Consider the following 16,628-nt stretch of genomic DNA (forward strand, 5'->3'; position numbering starts at 1 on the left):
GAAATGCAAATCAAAACTACACTAAAACACCACCTTATGCCTGTTAAAATGGCTATAATCACTAAGACTAAAAATAACAAATGTTGGAGAGGGTGTGGAGAGAAGGGAACCCTCATACACTGCTGGTGGGAATGCAAACTGGTGCAGCCACTATGGAAAACAGTATGGAGATTTCTCAAAAAGTTAAAAATAGAAATACCATATAACCCAGCTATCCCACTACTGGGTATCTACCCAAGCAATCTAAAATCAACAACCCAAAGTAACATATGCACCCCTATGTTCATTGCAGCACTATTCACAATAGCCAAGACATGGAAGCAACCCAAGTGCCCACTGACTGATGATTGGATAAAGAAGATGTGGCATATATATACAATGGAATACTACTCAGCCATAAAAAAGACAAAATCATCCTGTTTGCAACAACATGGAAGGTCCTGGAGGGGATTATGCTAAGTGAAATAAGCCAGAGAGAGAAAGACAAACACCAAATGATTTCACTCGTATGTGGAATATAAACAAGCACATGGACAAAGAAAACAGTTCAGTGGTTACCAGGGGAAGGGGGGTGGTGGGTGGGCACAGGGGGTGAAGGGGAGCACTTATGTGGTGACAGACAAGAAATAATGTACAACTGAAACTTCACAATGATGTAAACTATTATGAACTCAAATGAAAAAACAAAGAAGGAAATTCTGATAGACTCTACCACATGGAGTAGCCTTGAAGACATTAAGGGAAAGAAGCCGGTCACGAAAAGACAAATACTGGATGACTCTGCTTCCCTGAGGCTCCTGGAGCAGTCAAACTCAGAGACGGAAAGCAGGATGGCGGGGGCCGGGGGCCAGGGCCGGTGGGAACGGGGTTATTGTTTAATGGGCATAGAGTTTCGGTTTTTCAAGAAAGTTCTGGCGATGATGGTGGTGATGGTAGGACAACAATGTGAATGTACTTAATGTCCCTGAACTGTATACTTAAAAATGGTATATTTTATGTTATGTACATTTCACCACAAGTTAAAGAATAAATAATTTCAGAAATTGCCTCCTATTTTGGGGGATCAAGCTATCCAAGGAGTGGGGTGGGGCAGCCCCCACTACGTAGGCTCAGTGCAGGCCAGGCTCCACAGTAAGAGGGGGTTGAGCTCGGGGTAGAGCATTTGCCAGGGGGGCCATTTGTGGGGCCTGCTCCCTCCCCGTGCCTCCCTGGCCTTCCTCCTGACTCTCACTTAAGCCTCACTCTGCCCGCCCAATGGCTCATCCACGCCCCTCCCTCTGCCTGGGACACTTTCTGCCAGACCTGACTTTTTCTCATCATGGTCTCAGCTCAAATGTCACCTCCTCATTTTTGGACGCTGTGCGTCCACAATAAAACAGCTGCCTTCCCACTCCCTCCCCACTGGCTGTTACAGTGCCCGCCCTCTCAAACATTTGATGTTTTTGCCTACCACTTTCTGGAATGATTGCAGTTACTTGTTCTTGTCCACCGTGCTTTCTAGGTCATAAGCTTTATGCAGGTGAGGTAGTCCAGCAGCTACTGGCAAACCAGACTGCTTGGGTTCAAATCCTGACTCCACAACGAATTAGCTGAGTGACCTTGGGCAAGGTACTTAACCACTCTGTGCCTCAGTTTCCCCATCTATAAAAGAGGAATTATAATAGTTCTGACCCTGTAGGGCTGTTAGGAGGACCGAATGAGTGAACATGTGAAAAGCCTTAGAACAATGTCTGGCATAGTCAGTGAGAAAAATACCGGCTCTTATCACTAGTCGTGGTTGCGAGGGCAAGGCCGCCTCCTGTCTTGTTCAGCACAGAACCTCCGGGGCCCGGCACATAGTCAGCACCCAACAAAATGCTGTAGAGTGAGTGAAGGAAAAAATTCTGCAGAGAAACAAGCTCTGCATGAAATTCAACTTCCTTTGCAAGGATGGGCCTAGGGAGCTGAGCTGGCTCCAAAGGAGGTAAAAGGCCCCCAAGGGGGCTGCGCTGTTCTCTGCTGTCTCCCCCCATGGTGGTGAGGGCAGCCAGCCGGCACTGCGGGCACTGGACGGAGGACAGGTGGGAGCGTGCCTCCGGACAGGGCCATCTGGGTTCAGTCGGGGTCCCCAAAGACATCTTCCAGGCAGATAGGGCGTCCACTCCTTCGCTTTAAAGCCTTTTCCTGTTTTTCTTTTTTCTCCTGTTTCTTTCTTTCTTATCTATTTATTTATTTTCTTCCTCCAAAATATTTACTATTTTACCTTTCAACATTTAAATCTAAAATCAATCCGGAACTGATTTTTGTGCCTAGTGTGAGCTAAGTCAAGACACGTTTTTTTCCATATCAATATCCAAATGACCTTGCATTATTTATTCAAAAGGCCATTCTCCTCCCACTGCCTATCAATGTCCCCTTTGTCACAAACTGGACTTTTTATTTTCTCTCATTTTTGTCACCGGTGTATAGAAGTACTGATTTTCTTGTAGGTATATTAAACCTGTATACAACAACCTTGCTAAATTCACCTACTAATTCTAACCACCTGTATTTAGACGCTTTCAGATTTTCCTGTTACATAGTCACGTCCTTCCTGGATGATGACAGTTTTAGCTACTCTTTCCCGATCTGTATGCCATACGTTTCTTTTTCTTGCCTGATTGCACTGGCTAGGCCTCCAGTATAATGTTGGATAGAAGAGGTGATCAAGATGCATGGAACTTGTCTTATTCCTGATTTTATAAGAAAAGTTTTCAATATTTAGCCCCTGGGTATGATGTTTCTCCTCCTGGGTTCTTTAGGAAGATGTCCCTGCTTCTCAAGGACGGGAAAGCACATGGCGTGACTGGTCTGGTCTGAAGGAATGGAGGGGTGCAGTGAACGCCCCGGGGGACCCAAGCAGGCCACACCACCTCAGCTGAGCCCCTGTTCTCCATCTGCGACGGGGGACAGCCTCACCTCCCCTGCCTCCCTTCCAGCTTTGTCCTTAGGACTAAAAAGGATGACTTTTGTGAAAGCGCTTTTATAAACCCTAAAGGACATCACAGGTAGGACAATGGCTCTGTGCTCACTGTTTGCAGGAGCGAGGATGGCCTGAGGGAGGGCGCAGGAGACCCTGAGCTGGGGTGTATGCGTGTGGTGTGGGTGCGTGTGGCACAGGGGAGGGCGACAAGAAGAGGCAAGGCTGGGCCACTTCAGGTCCTTCACCACCAGCTGAGACAGCCTGGGGCTGGGACCCTCGAGCAGGGATTGTCAAACCCTAGGAGACTCAGAATCCCCTGGAATGCTTGTTAGAGAAACACCGCTGCCCCCACCGCCCGAGTTTCTGTTCAGCAGGTGCTACGGACTGACTGACTGTGTCCCCTCAGAAGTCACATGGTGAAGTTCTAACCCCCAGCAAGATGGTGTTTGGAGGTGACTAGAGTTCAATGAGGTCATGACGGTGGGGCCCTCACAATGGCATGACTGGCCCTAGGGTGACTGCCAGCTCACCTGCTGGGGGTCTGGGCTGACCCCAACAAGATATACCCCCTCAGAGCCGTGAGCAGGGCAGGGGACAGGGATCAGGTTCCAGCCAGGTCCCTTCCCTCCAGCGCTCCCCATCCTGGGCCAGCGATGCCTGACACCCCCCCATCTCTCCCCACCTCCGAGCTGGACTTCCCTCAGGGCTTTGAGCCAAGTGCTGGCCTGCCTCATTCTCTTTCACCAGGACCCAGCACCCAATACCAAGACCACCAGTTCATGGGCAGGCTTCTCTGCTCCCACACCGTGGAATATATTTTGGCTGGGACCAGAGACAAATCTGATTGCTTCCCCCATGTGGCAACAATGCCATCCTGGGCTCAGGCAGGTTCTCCTGCAGCCCTGCCCAGCCTCCCCATCGTTGGTGAAGCAGGATGCTCAATTAAACTGAAAGCCGGTTGACTCAGATCCCAAGCAATTAGGAGTGCCAGGCCCCTCTAATTAACCAGCCGGGCCCTCTCCCTTCCCACCACAGCTCTCCAATAACGAGGGCAGGCAGCCTGCATGCAGGCCCAGCTACAGAGGGGGTGCTGCAACCAGGACCGGTACCAGGGGTTCCACCTGCATGCTCATTGTGGCTGCCGAATGCTGCCAGGGCTCTTGCTGGGGCGGCTCCGTGTGGCCAGGAGCACCTGAGGACCTGCCCTCCAGGCCTGGATCTGGACACTTCCCATGTCAGAGATCCCCCAGCACCCCCTCTCTGCAGCCTGCCCACGCCCACACACCTCATGGGACCCAGGGCTGCAGGCCATTGCAAAAGGTGAGAAGGTAGAGAGTAAAGATGGGAATAAACAGGAGGCGCCCAGAAACTGGTGAGCCCAGAGGGCTCCTGATGCCCCCAATTAGGCCAGTACCATTAGAGCTCTCTCGGACCCTCAGGGATGCCTCCATAACCCCAATCACGACTGTCATTAATTATCCATAACCATTTAACCCCGCTCCCCAAAGGGATCTGTGTGTCTTTACACTGTGCCTGCACCAATAGGCATACAAAAAATATTTGTTGGATGAGTGAATGGATGACATCGTCCTCCCCTCCTGGACACCAGAGAGCCCTTGCAAGGGCTAAAGCTTTGCAGGGGGCTCTGAGGCTAAGACTGGGCCTCCCTCCTGATTCTCCAGGGACTCAGCTCCTAAGTGACCACCACCTGGCACAGTGGCCCCAGGACATTTGAACCTCTGTGACCATCTCCCAGGGCACTCGGGGCCCTATAGACCTGCCTGCTCTGCTCAAATGCAGCTTGGCCCTCAGAGAACTCCTTCTAACAAGCCCCATTTCCTTCCGAAAGATCTCAGCTCTACCCCACATCTTCCCATCCCCATCTCCCCTGTCCCTCCTCCAAGGTTCCCTTGATTCCAAGTCAAATCTGACATCCTCTCCTGTGTCCTTTCTTCTTTCAGCACATTCTCCCTGCCCTCAGGGCCTGCATCCTCACAGTCAAGTGCTGGCCCAGCCTGTCTCCATCTCTGCTGTGCTGCTCTCCCCCTCCTGGAATGCCCTTCGCTCTGCTCTCAGCCTCTCAGAAGCCTGCCCAGCCTTAGGAGCCAGCTCCTCCAGGCAACCCTCCCGATTGCTCTCAGTCTTGGAAACCCTTGTCCCAGCCATAGTCAGCACCATTCTAGAGAATACTGTCTGGACCATCAGGACCTGAGGGAAGTGACCATTCTGGACACCTCTCCTTCTGGATCCCCCTACTCCAAAATTAGCCCACAGTGGACTGTATAAGTGATTGAGTGTTAGGTTTATATGAGGAAGTTGCACAAAAACTGAGGGGTTCCCACTGGCTCAAGCCACGCAATGCTGGAGGGCTACACGGGCTTCTGGAGGCTTTTATATAAATTATGAAACATGCGGCCAACTCTGGGAACTCTGATTTTAAGTTCAAGAAGACATGAACTCTAATAAGGAAAATGCGGGGTGCTATGGGCTGAACTTTGTCCCATCAAAATTCTTATGTTGAAGCCCTGTTCCCCGGTGTGAGTACCTGGGGTCAGGGTGTTTAGTAAGTAATTAGGTTGAATGAGGTCATAAGGGTGGGGCCCTGATCCAATAGGACTGGCGTCCTTATTGGAAGTGGAGGAGACACCAGGGCTCTCTCCACCAAGTGTGGACACAGCGAGGAGGCGGCTGTCTGTGAGCCAGGAGGAGTGCTCTCACCAGACAGCGAACTGGCCAGCACCTTGACCTTGAACTTCCCAGCCAGCAGGACAATGAGAGATCCACTTCTGTTGCTGGAGCCGTCCAGGCTGTTGTATTTTGTTATGGCAGTCTCAGCTGACCAACACACGGATGTCACTAAACCTCTTCTGAGATATGTGGGAGGTCAGGCCATTCCTGATAACACATGGGAAGTCTGAACAGCTAGGACCTTGAAGTGGATTAATAATACTAGCCATGATACTAACAACAATAGGTACCCTTTACTGAGTGTTTGCAATGGACCTGACACTCTGCTAACAGCTCCCCCGTCTCAGCTCATTTACTCCTCGCACCCCCAATGATGGCATAAGGTTTACTATCCCATTTCCAGATGAAGACACGGAGGCCCAGAGAGGTTAAGCGACTTGCACAAGGTCACCGTGCTGTGGCTGGGCTGACACTGTGATCCAAGGCCATGCGCATGGGAACAGCACTTAGTGGAAAGTCCAGGTGGACCGCCACCCCCTTGCCACGCAGGATGGACCAGGTGACCTCTTGCCCTGGCCCATTTGCAGTCCAGGACCCCCTTTCCTTCTTAGGACCCTTTAGCACCATCTCTTGTCCTTTCCAATCTGCTGAGAACACACTGAAGAGACTGATTCTCTTAGTGTATAGCCCCATCCCTATGTTGCCTTGTCCCCAACCCCATCGTCTCCCAGTGACAGCCATGACCTCCTCACTTGTCTCCTGCTTTCACTCGATGTCCCCCTGCAAGCCACTCCCCAGACAGCAGCTAAGCTCATCTCTGAAAAACACAAATCAGATCATGTCACACTCCTGCTTAAAATGCTCCACTGGCATCCCATTAAACTAGAATCAAATCTCCACTCCTGACCTTGACCCGTGAAGCTCTATGTGACCAGCTGTGCCCACCTCTCGCTCCCTCTTCCCCAGATGCCTTTCTTAGTTCCTTGAACGTGCCCAGCTGGTTTGTGTCTCAGGGCCTTCATGCTTGCTATTCCCTCTGCCTGGAACACTTTTCCACCTGGATCTTTCCAGGGCTGGTTCCTGCTTGTGTCTGGGTCTGAGCTCAGAGAGGCCCTCCCAGTCATTCTCTATCCCACTGCCCTGTTTTAATTCACTACAGAGCCCTCAGTTTACTAGACATTATTTTGTATTTGTTTGTTTGTTGTCTCTCTTCTCCCAACCCTGGAAAATAATCTCCGTGAGAGCAAGGACTTTATCTTGCTCACAGTATCCCCAGCACCTCGAACAGGGCCTGCACACAGTGGGCCCTCTACTATTCACAGAGTGAATGAATGAATGAATGACACAATCTTCTCAAGGATGGATGAAGGAAACCCCCAAATGCCCATCATTCGGCTGTGGCCCCAGCCAGCACCCTCTCCTCCCACTTTTACCCAGGAACAAGTCCCCTCAGAAGCTCAAAGGGCTCCTCACCTCACCACCCAAGCCAGGGCCTAGTCCTCAGTCTGCTGCAAAATAAGAACAATTTCTAACGTCCTGCAGACCAGCCCAGCGCTCCAGGGTACGGGGATGGGGGCGGGAGCGGGGGAGGGTGGCAAGAGTGCCTGGAAGAGCCTTTCCCCCACCCCCACCCCCAGCTGAGGTCCTCCCCTGAGAGGGCCACTGTTGCCTAGGAAACGGCTCTCCAAGGAGCGGCTGGCATTAACCCTTCAGCCGCCAGAGGCAGCAGTCTGCCTCTGTGACGAGGCCCCAGACATTTCCAATGAAAGGAAATGTGGTTCTGCCCCGTCTTCGTGGCCCTGCAGACCTGGACATTTACAGCAGTTGTGGGATGGAGGGGCAGACGGAGGGAACAGGCTGCTGGGCCCATGTTCCAAGGCAGGAGCCACACAATATAACCCCGCCTGCCCAGGTATGGGGAGCAAGACATTCCCGAGTCCCCGGGCCCACTACCCATGCTGGTATCTAGTCCACGGCCCATGGAGGGCTTAAGGAGGAGCCGACACACGATGCCCACCCTCCCTGACACCCAGGTGCCCGCCCACCTCCACTGTTCTTGGGACCCTTCACCAGTTAATCTACATTCCTCAGCCCGGTTCCTCACAGGTCAGAGAGCAGGGGAGGAAAATGGAAATCCTGGCTTATCTGAAGTCATGGCTTTCCATTTAGTTAGGCAGATTCACCTTTCTGTGCCTTGGTTCTCTCACCCAGCTTTTGAATGCCATGAAAATGCCTTTGTCAAGACTGCCAGTGGCCTCTGTGTGGCCAGGTCCATGCCAACTTCTTTGACTTCCCTGGATTTTACAGTCCTCTCAACTCTTAATACCCCACCCCCAGTCTTCTATCCCCTGTGATTTCTTCTCAGAATTTACGACTTCCTGAAATCTTATTTATTTGATCATTGCTTGTTTTCGGTTCCCTCACTCAATGTAATCTCAAGAGAGAAGGTTCCTTCTCTGTCTTGTTCACAATAACTCCAGGCTTCAAAGAGCGACTGGCACATGGAAGTTACTTGAGGATCGGTTCCAGTAAAACTAGAGTGAAAAACAAAAAAAGTCTTGGTCTCTTGGGAACAGTGTCTCTAAACTAGGAGGGCAGAAAAAGGAAGTCCCATGATGACAGCTGTGCAGCAACCAGTCTAAGCTGGAGCAGATATAAGAATCTAGAAGGGTTTCTGGCAGGGAAAAAAAATGCAGGCTCCATGCAATGGAGAGCAAAGTTGAGATGCTAAATATTTTTTTTTTTTGAGATGTTAAATAATCTTGAGGATTGGAAGGCATGTTTTTCTTGGGTCAACAAGAAAAAGAAAGGCAATAAGAAACTCTAGGGAAAACAAAAAGTTATTTATAAAAGTATTGGACTCAATATGAAACAATTTAATATGTGGCACAATTTAGACAATTTCTCCAGTATAAGAAAAGGAGAAAATCCATTTGACCTTGCTGCCAAATCACCGTCATTTGAGAGGCCAAGGACCTAGAGGCAGGCCAATAGAATAGAAAGTACAATCCTAGCACACTGTTTGCCCCTGAGGAGAACTGTATTTACTTAATACCAACTAACAACATTTATTGAGTATTTAATGTGCCAGGTGAGGTTTTAAGAGCTTTGCATAGAATAGTTAATCCTCACAACTCTCTAAGATACATATGATCATCATCCTTATTTTACAAATGAGGCATGACACGTTAGCAAGTTTCCTGAGGTCACACGGCTAGGGGGAGAGCTGAATTCACATCCAGGCCTATGAGACCCAGAGGCAGCCATAGAAACCAGGCCATTTGACCTTCAGGCCCCAATCCTTCTTGCCAAGAAGCACAGGATACCATGTGCGCCCACAGACACGCACAAATACACACATACAACACACACGCCTGGGAGGCAGGATGCAAAGCCACAGAGCAGCAGCAGAGCTGGTCCAGGCTGGGTAGCCAGAGTGGCAGGGCCAGAACAGGGCCTTACCTTCCGACAGTCCTTGCAGAAGACCGATGAGCTTCCCAGGAAGCCCAGCACCTCCCCGCAGAGCAGACACTGGGAGAGGCCGTTCCCCATCACGTTCCGCCTCATGGTCTCCAGCCGCTCCACCAGCCGCCTGCAACACAGGACTCGAGTCAGCTGGAACGTGCTTTCTGTCTCCAACCCAACCACTGCCCAGCCATGGTTGCCATGGGGCCCCAACACTAAACCATGCCCCATGTGCTGTTCCCTCGCCTAGGGTACTGTTCCCTGCCCCACCCCTTCCTCTGGCTAACATCATTTATTCACTCACCAACTATTAATTGAGGACCTATGAAGTGCCAGACAGTGGGAATATTGTGACAAGCAAGCCAGAGACAGACATGGTCCCTACTCTCACGGAACTTACATTCAATAAAGGAAGAAAGTCCAGAAACAAGCAAACTGACTTCAAACAGGGGGAAGTGCTAGGAAATAAAATAAACAGGAGGAGGAAGATTGAGGGAGACAGGGGCATGTTGAAGGTGATCAGTGAAGGCCCCCTGAGAACATCTGAGCTGTCAGCCAAAGGCTGACAAGGACCAAACCACGTGAAGAGCTGGCAGGGGGGGAGCATTCCAGGCAGAGGGGACAGCAAGTGCAAAGGCCCAGGGGTGAGAAAGGGTTTGCACATCAGAACAGTCAGAAGGCCAGTGTGGCTACTCCCTCATGAGCGAGTGGGAGCCTGGGATAAAAGGAGGCTGGAGGGGCGAGGAAAGGCTGGATTACATGGATTTTGTAGGTCACAAAATGGAGTTTGGATTATTTTCAAAGATCGACGTGAAGTTATTGAGGAGCCTTATGTGGAGGAGTGATTTGATCCGAGTGACATTTTTAAAAGCTCACTCTGCTGCTGTGCAAAGTCAGGATTGCGGGGGGAGTGCAGATGAGGAAGCCGGGGGAGGGGGGGGGCGGGGGGGCGGACAGGGGGGACGGGGAGGGGGGTTGTCCAGGGAGGGGGGATGGAGCATGGGACAGGCTGGATTTCAGAGGCAGCATTGATGGAATTAGGGTGAGGGGGGTAAGAGAGAGATCCAGGATGACGTGGAAGCTTTTGGTTTGAGCAACGGGGTGGGCAGAGAAGCTGGAGGAAGAAAGAGAAAGAGGTCCCCCCTGAACCTGCAGATGCCGAGGTCCAGGAACATCCCCCGAGCCCCGCTAAGCGTGGGGTAGGTGCCTCTCCTCGGGGTCTTACGGCCCCTCCGCCCACTGTGACCTCCGTTTCATGACAACCTGTAAGACTACAACCTCCACAAGACTGGCAGCCACTTCTGTTTTGTTGTCCACTGTATCTCAAGTGCCCAGTGGACTCTCGGTGAAAATTCTTGAATGAATGAAGGACGGTGTGGGGGTACAATATCTTCTCTAATTCTCACAACCCCTCAGTGAGAAGGATGCTATTTTCCCGTATTTTAAAGATGAGAAGACTGAGGCTCAGAGATGTGAAGTCACTTGCCAAGATCACACAGCTCCTAAGAGGTGGAGCAGGGCCATGCCCAGTCCCCCTCCACCGCCCCCCCAGCTCATGGCAGCCCACGCTCTCCCCTAGGTGATCAGGCTCTGCCTGGGGGCCAAAGAAGAAGAGACTGGGCTGAGGCTGCCTCTACCCATGTGCCCTCCAGCAAGCACCCCTGACTTCCACAGGGGTCACTGTCCCTCCCCCAGGGACCTGCAGGGCCCCAGGGGCAAACCCAGCTTCAGCTCTGGCCTGACTCACTTGCCTCGGGGACCCCCCCGTCAATATGACCCTGTGCCTCCTAACTCACGGAAACCCCCGGGATGCACCTCCTTCTTCAGAGATGATTAACCTGAGGCCCTGCCTTCCGGGTCACTCCACACCCCTGCCAAACCCAGTGCTCACAGTGGGGACAGACAATGGGAACAGCACAGGGAAGGAAAAACAGCAGCCCAGCGGGTGAGGGGGGCACAAATGCTTCCCACTCTGGGGAGCCCATGTGAAACACACCTACCGGCTCCCAGCATGCCCTCCTGGGGGAGCCCCAGGGATGCAGCGCTGGCCTGTCAATCACCAGCGCAGGCACATTCAGGTCTGGAGGGGGCTCTGCAGGGCCCTAGGGCTGGGTCTGTAAGAGGGCGGGGCCACAGCCAGGTTGGGGGTGGGGAGGCAAATGACAGGAAAAGACAACTGGTCTGTCTGATGTAAACCCTTTTTGTAATAACATGATAACAATATGCCAGTATTATTGAAGCGCAGGCGGCAAACTCTGGACAGCAGTGGTCTGTGTAGTGGGGCCTTCACTTTCTAGAACTGTGCATTTCTGCAGTGTCTGACTTTTTCAAATGATGATTTATTTAATAGAAAAAGATAAACAGAAGAACAAGGAGACCAGAATCAAATTAATTCCTGCCCGATGCAATGCACGGCACATGCGTTTTCCTCCTCTGGCGCTCTGTTGCGTTTTTCACATTGCCTAGGAAGTATGAATCGCTTTTGTAATTAAACAAACAACAAAAGACACAACGAAGCTGTCTGAAGACTGTGTAGGAGTCAGCGCTGGATGCTGGAGGCCAGGAGAAGAGCTCAGAACAAGCTGAGCGCAGCTCCTGTTGGAGTCTTTGATGAGACCACCCACTGCTCAGGCTCGACTTGAATTCCTGCCCGGCTGAACCACACGACCCTTCTGTGTGCAGAGCTCCACAGCCGCTGGCGCGTTTTGACACACTCGTTCATCCTCCCCCACCCCGGGGCCCGCACACCAGCCGCTACCCACACCTCACAGAGGGGTACTGTGCAGCTTCAATGGGCCGGGTTACACGTCTACACTGCAGGTGTGTCCAGGCAGAGCTGACTCACTCGCAGTGGCGAGAAGCCAGCACTAGGCTGCCCGACTCCCCACCGGCCGACCTGGTGCTAGGCGCCCTCGCTCTCCCCTCACTCATCGCCCTCCCGCCCAGCTGGGGAGCAGCCCTCACCCGATCCTGTGCTGCTCCATGACGTCTAGCCGCTCGGCCCTCTGGATGACCTGCAGGATGGCCTCCAGCTCAGCCGGGCTGAGGCACTGGCTCTTCCTCTGCTTCTCCGTCTGGTAGGTGTGCACAGACCAGCCCGTCTGCAGCCTCGAGAGAGATCACAGATGCCTTGAGGGCATGCCCGCCACATCCACAAAGCCCCCCCTGAGAAGAGTCTGGGGACAGCCCAGCTGCTGGGTGCCGGGGACAAGGGGTTCAGGGAAGAGGGCAGACATCAGGCTCCAAGCCGGTTCTGCCACCCACCAGCTACCCGGCTCCGCAAAGACGCGGCAGCACCTTAGCAGCTTGGGGAGCAGGGGCAAATGCACCGCTGTGCAAATGGAGAAGGCCACTGCCACAGCGCGTGCGGTTTCGAGGGAGAAGCATGGAAGACTATCAAGAGAGGAATGAAAACCTAGATCTGAGTCATACAAGAAAGTGAGACGGATTTACGATGGGAGAGGAGAGAATGGTAATCAGGTTAAAATCGAAACTTGAGGATAAAAGGAGACTCACATTTTGAAAACTAGAGGTTCCAGGCCAGGAGGGCATAAGAGCTGCACAAGAGGAGGGGTGGTGAGGACAGGCAGGACGGCACGGTGTGGGGCTCAGGCGTCTCCACTCCCCTGGGTTGCGGAAGTGACACCTCCTGAGGCTGTGACCAGGGACTAAAGGGAAGAACTCAAAGCCTTCCTGTTTTTCTAGATGGGGAGAAAGTGGCGGCAGCAGACCAAGCCCCAGACTCCCTGCCCTGGGTCCCAGCTTCTCCAACACATTGTGTCAAGTGCTAGGAACACTGAGATGGACAAGATGGCAAAGTCACCACCTTGGAGAACTACAACATGCTGGGGAGACAGATGCCCAATCAATTACACAAATATGTATTCAATGAAAAACTATAAGAGCTATTCATTCAATGCGTTTGCACTGAGCATCCACTGTGATGGGCTCATTCGGTGCTGGGACATGCCGCTGGGCGGGACACACAGGTGAGCGTCAGGAGGATGTACAAAAAAGGGGAGCTGTCTTAGTCTGGGGGTGCGGTTCGAGAAGGGCTTCCCTAAGGAAACGACAAGATTCTCTGATGCAAGACACAGAGTAGGAAGATGAGGACGTGGATGCTTTCCTGGTGGTTCCCTGACACAACATGGACACTGGTGGTCTCCCGTCACTGCGCCATCAAGCTATTGCAGCCAACAGCTCTTGCATGGCCAGCACCGTGTTAAGTTAGGAGAGCTACAAAGCACATCCTTTCTCTGTCCGGACAGAGGGCTGGTGGAGGTGATGGACTCAGACCCTGGAATCTACTCGAAGGTCTTATCTATCGGCTCTGTCCCTTCCCAGGTGTGAGAATGTGGGCAGCTGTTCATCCTTGCTTTCCTGAGCTGTCTCTTTAAGGGACACCATGAGGATTAAATGAGGCTCAAGTATAAAGTGCTTTGCATATAGAAGTGCCTGATTGCTTAATAAGTGGCAGTTAATGATGATACTACAATTATCAGGGGTGGAACCATCAGGAACGGCTTGACCACAGGAGGAGTGTTTGTGTGGGGTTTTGCAGGATGAATAGGTGCTTCCCAATGGAAGGACGGAGAGGGCGTCTAGCCATAGGAATGCGCACTTGCAAAGGTATAAAGTAATGCACTGTATTTGGGGGGCCAGGCTTCTAGACGGCTTATTTCTCCCACTAAAAAAAACAGAGCACTGGTCAAGACCAACACTTTTTCAAGGGATCCTCACAGAGCGGGGGGGGGGGGGGGGGGGGGGGGGGACAATGGGTGGGAAGAGAAAGGGCTGGAAGAGAAAGGAAGTGGGGGCAGGCCGGAGCGGGAGGGGGAGGCAGGGGCACATGCCAGCCTGCCTTCTGAGCGCTGGGCAGACCCAGGGGCTTTCGGTTCTGAAAAGAAACACTCCCCCACCCCAAGCTGCTAGTTTTCACTGTCTGACCATTTCAGAAACTCAGGTGGTCAGTGATTGGCAAGGACACCCTCTCAGTGTGGCCTTCTAGGCCAGCAGAGGAGAACTGGAAAATGGCCCCCAAACTGAGGGCACTCCTCCCACGGGAAGAAGGCAGGCGGAGGAACACAGAGATGGAGGGCAGGGCACGAGCACTGCCACCCATCCCAGGGGGCGAGGCTCCCCTCCAGCTCGCTCTGGCCCCGCTCCAGCCCAGGGCCTACAGACCTCCTCCCTTGGACCTCTGTCATCCCGCAGGCAGGCCTCCCCATCTCTCAGGGGAGGAAGAGGCGGGATACAGTTGGAGGGCTTCTAAAGGCAAGTGAGAGCTCATTAGCCTCCTGGCCTGGGGAGCCCACATGCAGCTGCTACCGACAGCCTTTCCAGGCTCCCTCAGGGCATCCTCCAAGCCTCCTTTTCTGCCTCCAGCTGATCACCCACCAGCTCCGACAATTTACGTCTTTTCATCCAACCTCCTTCCCAGGCTTACTACCCTGGTCTGGTCAAGCCCTGACTCCCACTTACGGCCACGGCTGCCACTGAGCATCTTGTTCCCCTGCAATGTCCCCTCCACATAGCCAAATGAGGCCACCCCAAGGCTGCTAGGTGTAGACGGGGCTGCAACCCCCAGAGAAGAAGCTTCAGCAATGCCCAGCACCCACCTGTACGTCCCCCGTATGGTGCCCTTGTCTCTCAGCTCACCTGGCCTCACAAGGTGTGTGTCACCAACAACTGCCCCTAGTTCCCTTGCGTTCTGGGCTGCGTGCTGTCTCCAGGCCTTTGCTCAGGCTGTGCTCTCCACCTGGGGTGCCTGCCCCTCTCCCTAAACCCCCTTTCCACCTGGCTCACTGCTGTTCTTTTTAAAGACTCTTTTACACATGATCTTCACCAGGAGGCTTTTCCTTGATCCCTTCCAAGATGGGTTAAAAGTCCATTCTCAGTGTTCCCATGAGGCCCAGGCATAGCTCCACCACTGAGCTTAAACACGACTATGAGGCAATGTGGGACCCTCTGTCTCCCCCTCCAGAATGTGAGTCTCTGGAGGACCAGGCCCTGCCCCATCCGGCCCCTGCCCCTCTCTCCATCTTCCCTTCATGCCACTCACTCCCTCATTCTCTGCATTCAAGCCACACTGGCCTCCTGTCAGGCCCTCTGTATGCCATGTTCCTTCTGCCTCAGGACCTTTGCACATGCTGTTCCTCCCACCTATAAGCTCCTCCCCCATATTTCCATCTAACATTTGCCCCTCCTCCAAGACTTAACATAAGCATCACACTCTCAGGGAAGCCTCTCCCAATCCCCCCTTCATTAAGACTAAGTTGGCACCCCCTTCACCCTCACTGCCTGTTTCCACTGTCAGAGTCACTGCCTGTGGGTGATTATCTGTATAACACTCACCTCTCCCCACCAGTGCCTTAAGACAAGGGACTACATTGCTCTCGTTTGCTGCTGTGCAAGCAGTGCCCAACACACAGGAGGGGGTTAGCAAACGGCTGATGTCGCCTGGAAGACAGACCTGAGCTGGAGCCACAGCAGGTAATTTCCCAGGCTTCCCCTGGGCATAGCGCCTGGCTGCGGGGGCTTGTAGTCCTGGCATTACAAGGAGCCTGGCATTACAAGGAGCACACCCTGGGGGAGGAGATAAAAGCATGGCTCTTCTAAAAGGTGCTATAACAGCTTTTGGCTGCTGAGTGCAAGACAAGGTCAGGGAGAACTGAAGGGAACGCTGTGGGGGAGGTCACCAGGGGTCACCCTAGGCCCTAGTACAAGAACACAGCTCTCCCCAGCTCCTCGTGTCCTGCTGGGGGACACGTCACCTCGCCCAGCATCAGAGGAGAGAGAAAGCGGGGCTGGCTTCATCCCTCATCTCCTTCCCCCCGCGGGGGCTCTGCGGGGCTGGAAGGAGCTGAGCCATCCCAGTGAGAGGGACAAACTGACCGTCATGCAAAGTTTCCTGCAATCGCGCAGGACTCCACTGTTCCTGCGCGTTTGGGATTCACTTTTCTATCTCTGTTTGACGTTTCAGCTCTGTCCCCTTGCAGGCTCATAACATCTAACTGCAGAGTTCTTGAACTTGGTCCCATTGGGGAAACGCTGGCTCCCGGAATTGGCAGGATCTGCAGGTGAACGGGCGCTGTTGGGCTTACTGGATGCCAGGGATCCCCAATTCCCCAGAGGAGTGCAGAGGACTGGAAGGCAGGAGAGGCACCCGGGCGCCCCTGGTCTCCAGCCATGGGGGGGATGGTCCGTGGACACAGCCTGACATAACTGGAGCAGATGGGTCGCCAGGCTAAGGGATAACAGGAAAACCAGGACCCCAAGGGGACAAATCAGAAACAGAGAGACCCTGACATGAGTGGAGGAGACCTGGGATCCCTCGAGGCTGGCTGGGCGTCTCAGCCCAGGGACAGCTCTTCACTCATTTGACCAGCTCTGCTCTGTCCTGTCTGTCGGCGCCAGGCACTCAGCTGTGAAGTGGGCACCCAGAGATCAGAGGCTTCCCGCCTCCAGGAGCCCCAGGACTGAAGGTTCAGTGACAGAGGGATGTCGACTCTAACAGAGAAGGCAAAGGAAGCTG

The 16,628-nt window shown here is 53.0% G+C and overlaps 1 protein-coding gene across 18 annotated transcripts in view; it reads right to left on the reverse strand.

Moving 5' to 3' along the window:
- RPH3AL (rabphilin 3A like (without C2 domains)) overlaps nucleotides 1-16,628 on the reverse strand; it is a 142,589-nt gene that overhangs the window by 74,533 nt on the left and 51,428 nt on the right. For 13 of the 18 annotated variants that reach the window (XM_044744521.2, XM_070482644.1, XM_070482636.1 and 10 more), the window contains exons 3-4: nucleotides 12,059-12,202; nucleotides 9,092-9,221 (exon numbers count right to left, since the gene is read on the reverse strand). In XM_044744521.2, the coding sequence (XP_044600456.1) occupies nucleotides 9,092-9,221; nucleotides 12,059-12,202 (274 nt within the window). Of the gene's footprint in view, nucleotides 1-9,091; nucleotides 9,222-12,058; nucleotides 12,203-12,610; nucleotides 12,732-16,628 lie in introns of those variants that run through there. The other 5 variants (XM_070482647.1, XM_070482646.1, XM_070482649.1 and 2 more) reach the window with 2 other exon arrangements.

The sequence above is a fragment of the Equus asinus genome, chromosome 13 (assembly GCF_041296235.1).
Source record: "Equus asinus isolate D_3611 breed Donkey chromosome 13, EquAss-T2T_v2, whole genome shotgun sequence".
Lineage (NCBI taxonomy): Eukaryota > Metazoa > Chordata > Mammalia > Perissodactyla > Equidae > Equus > Equus asinus.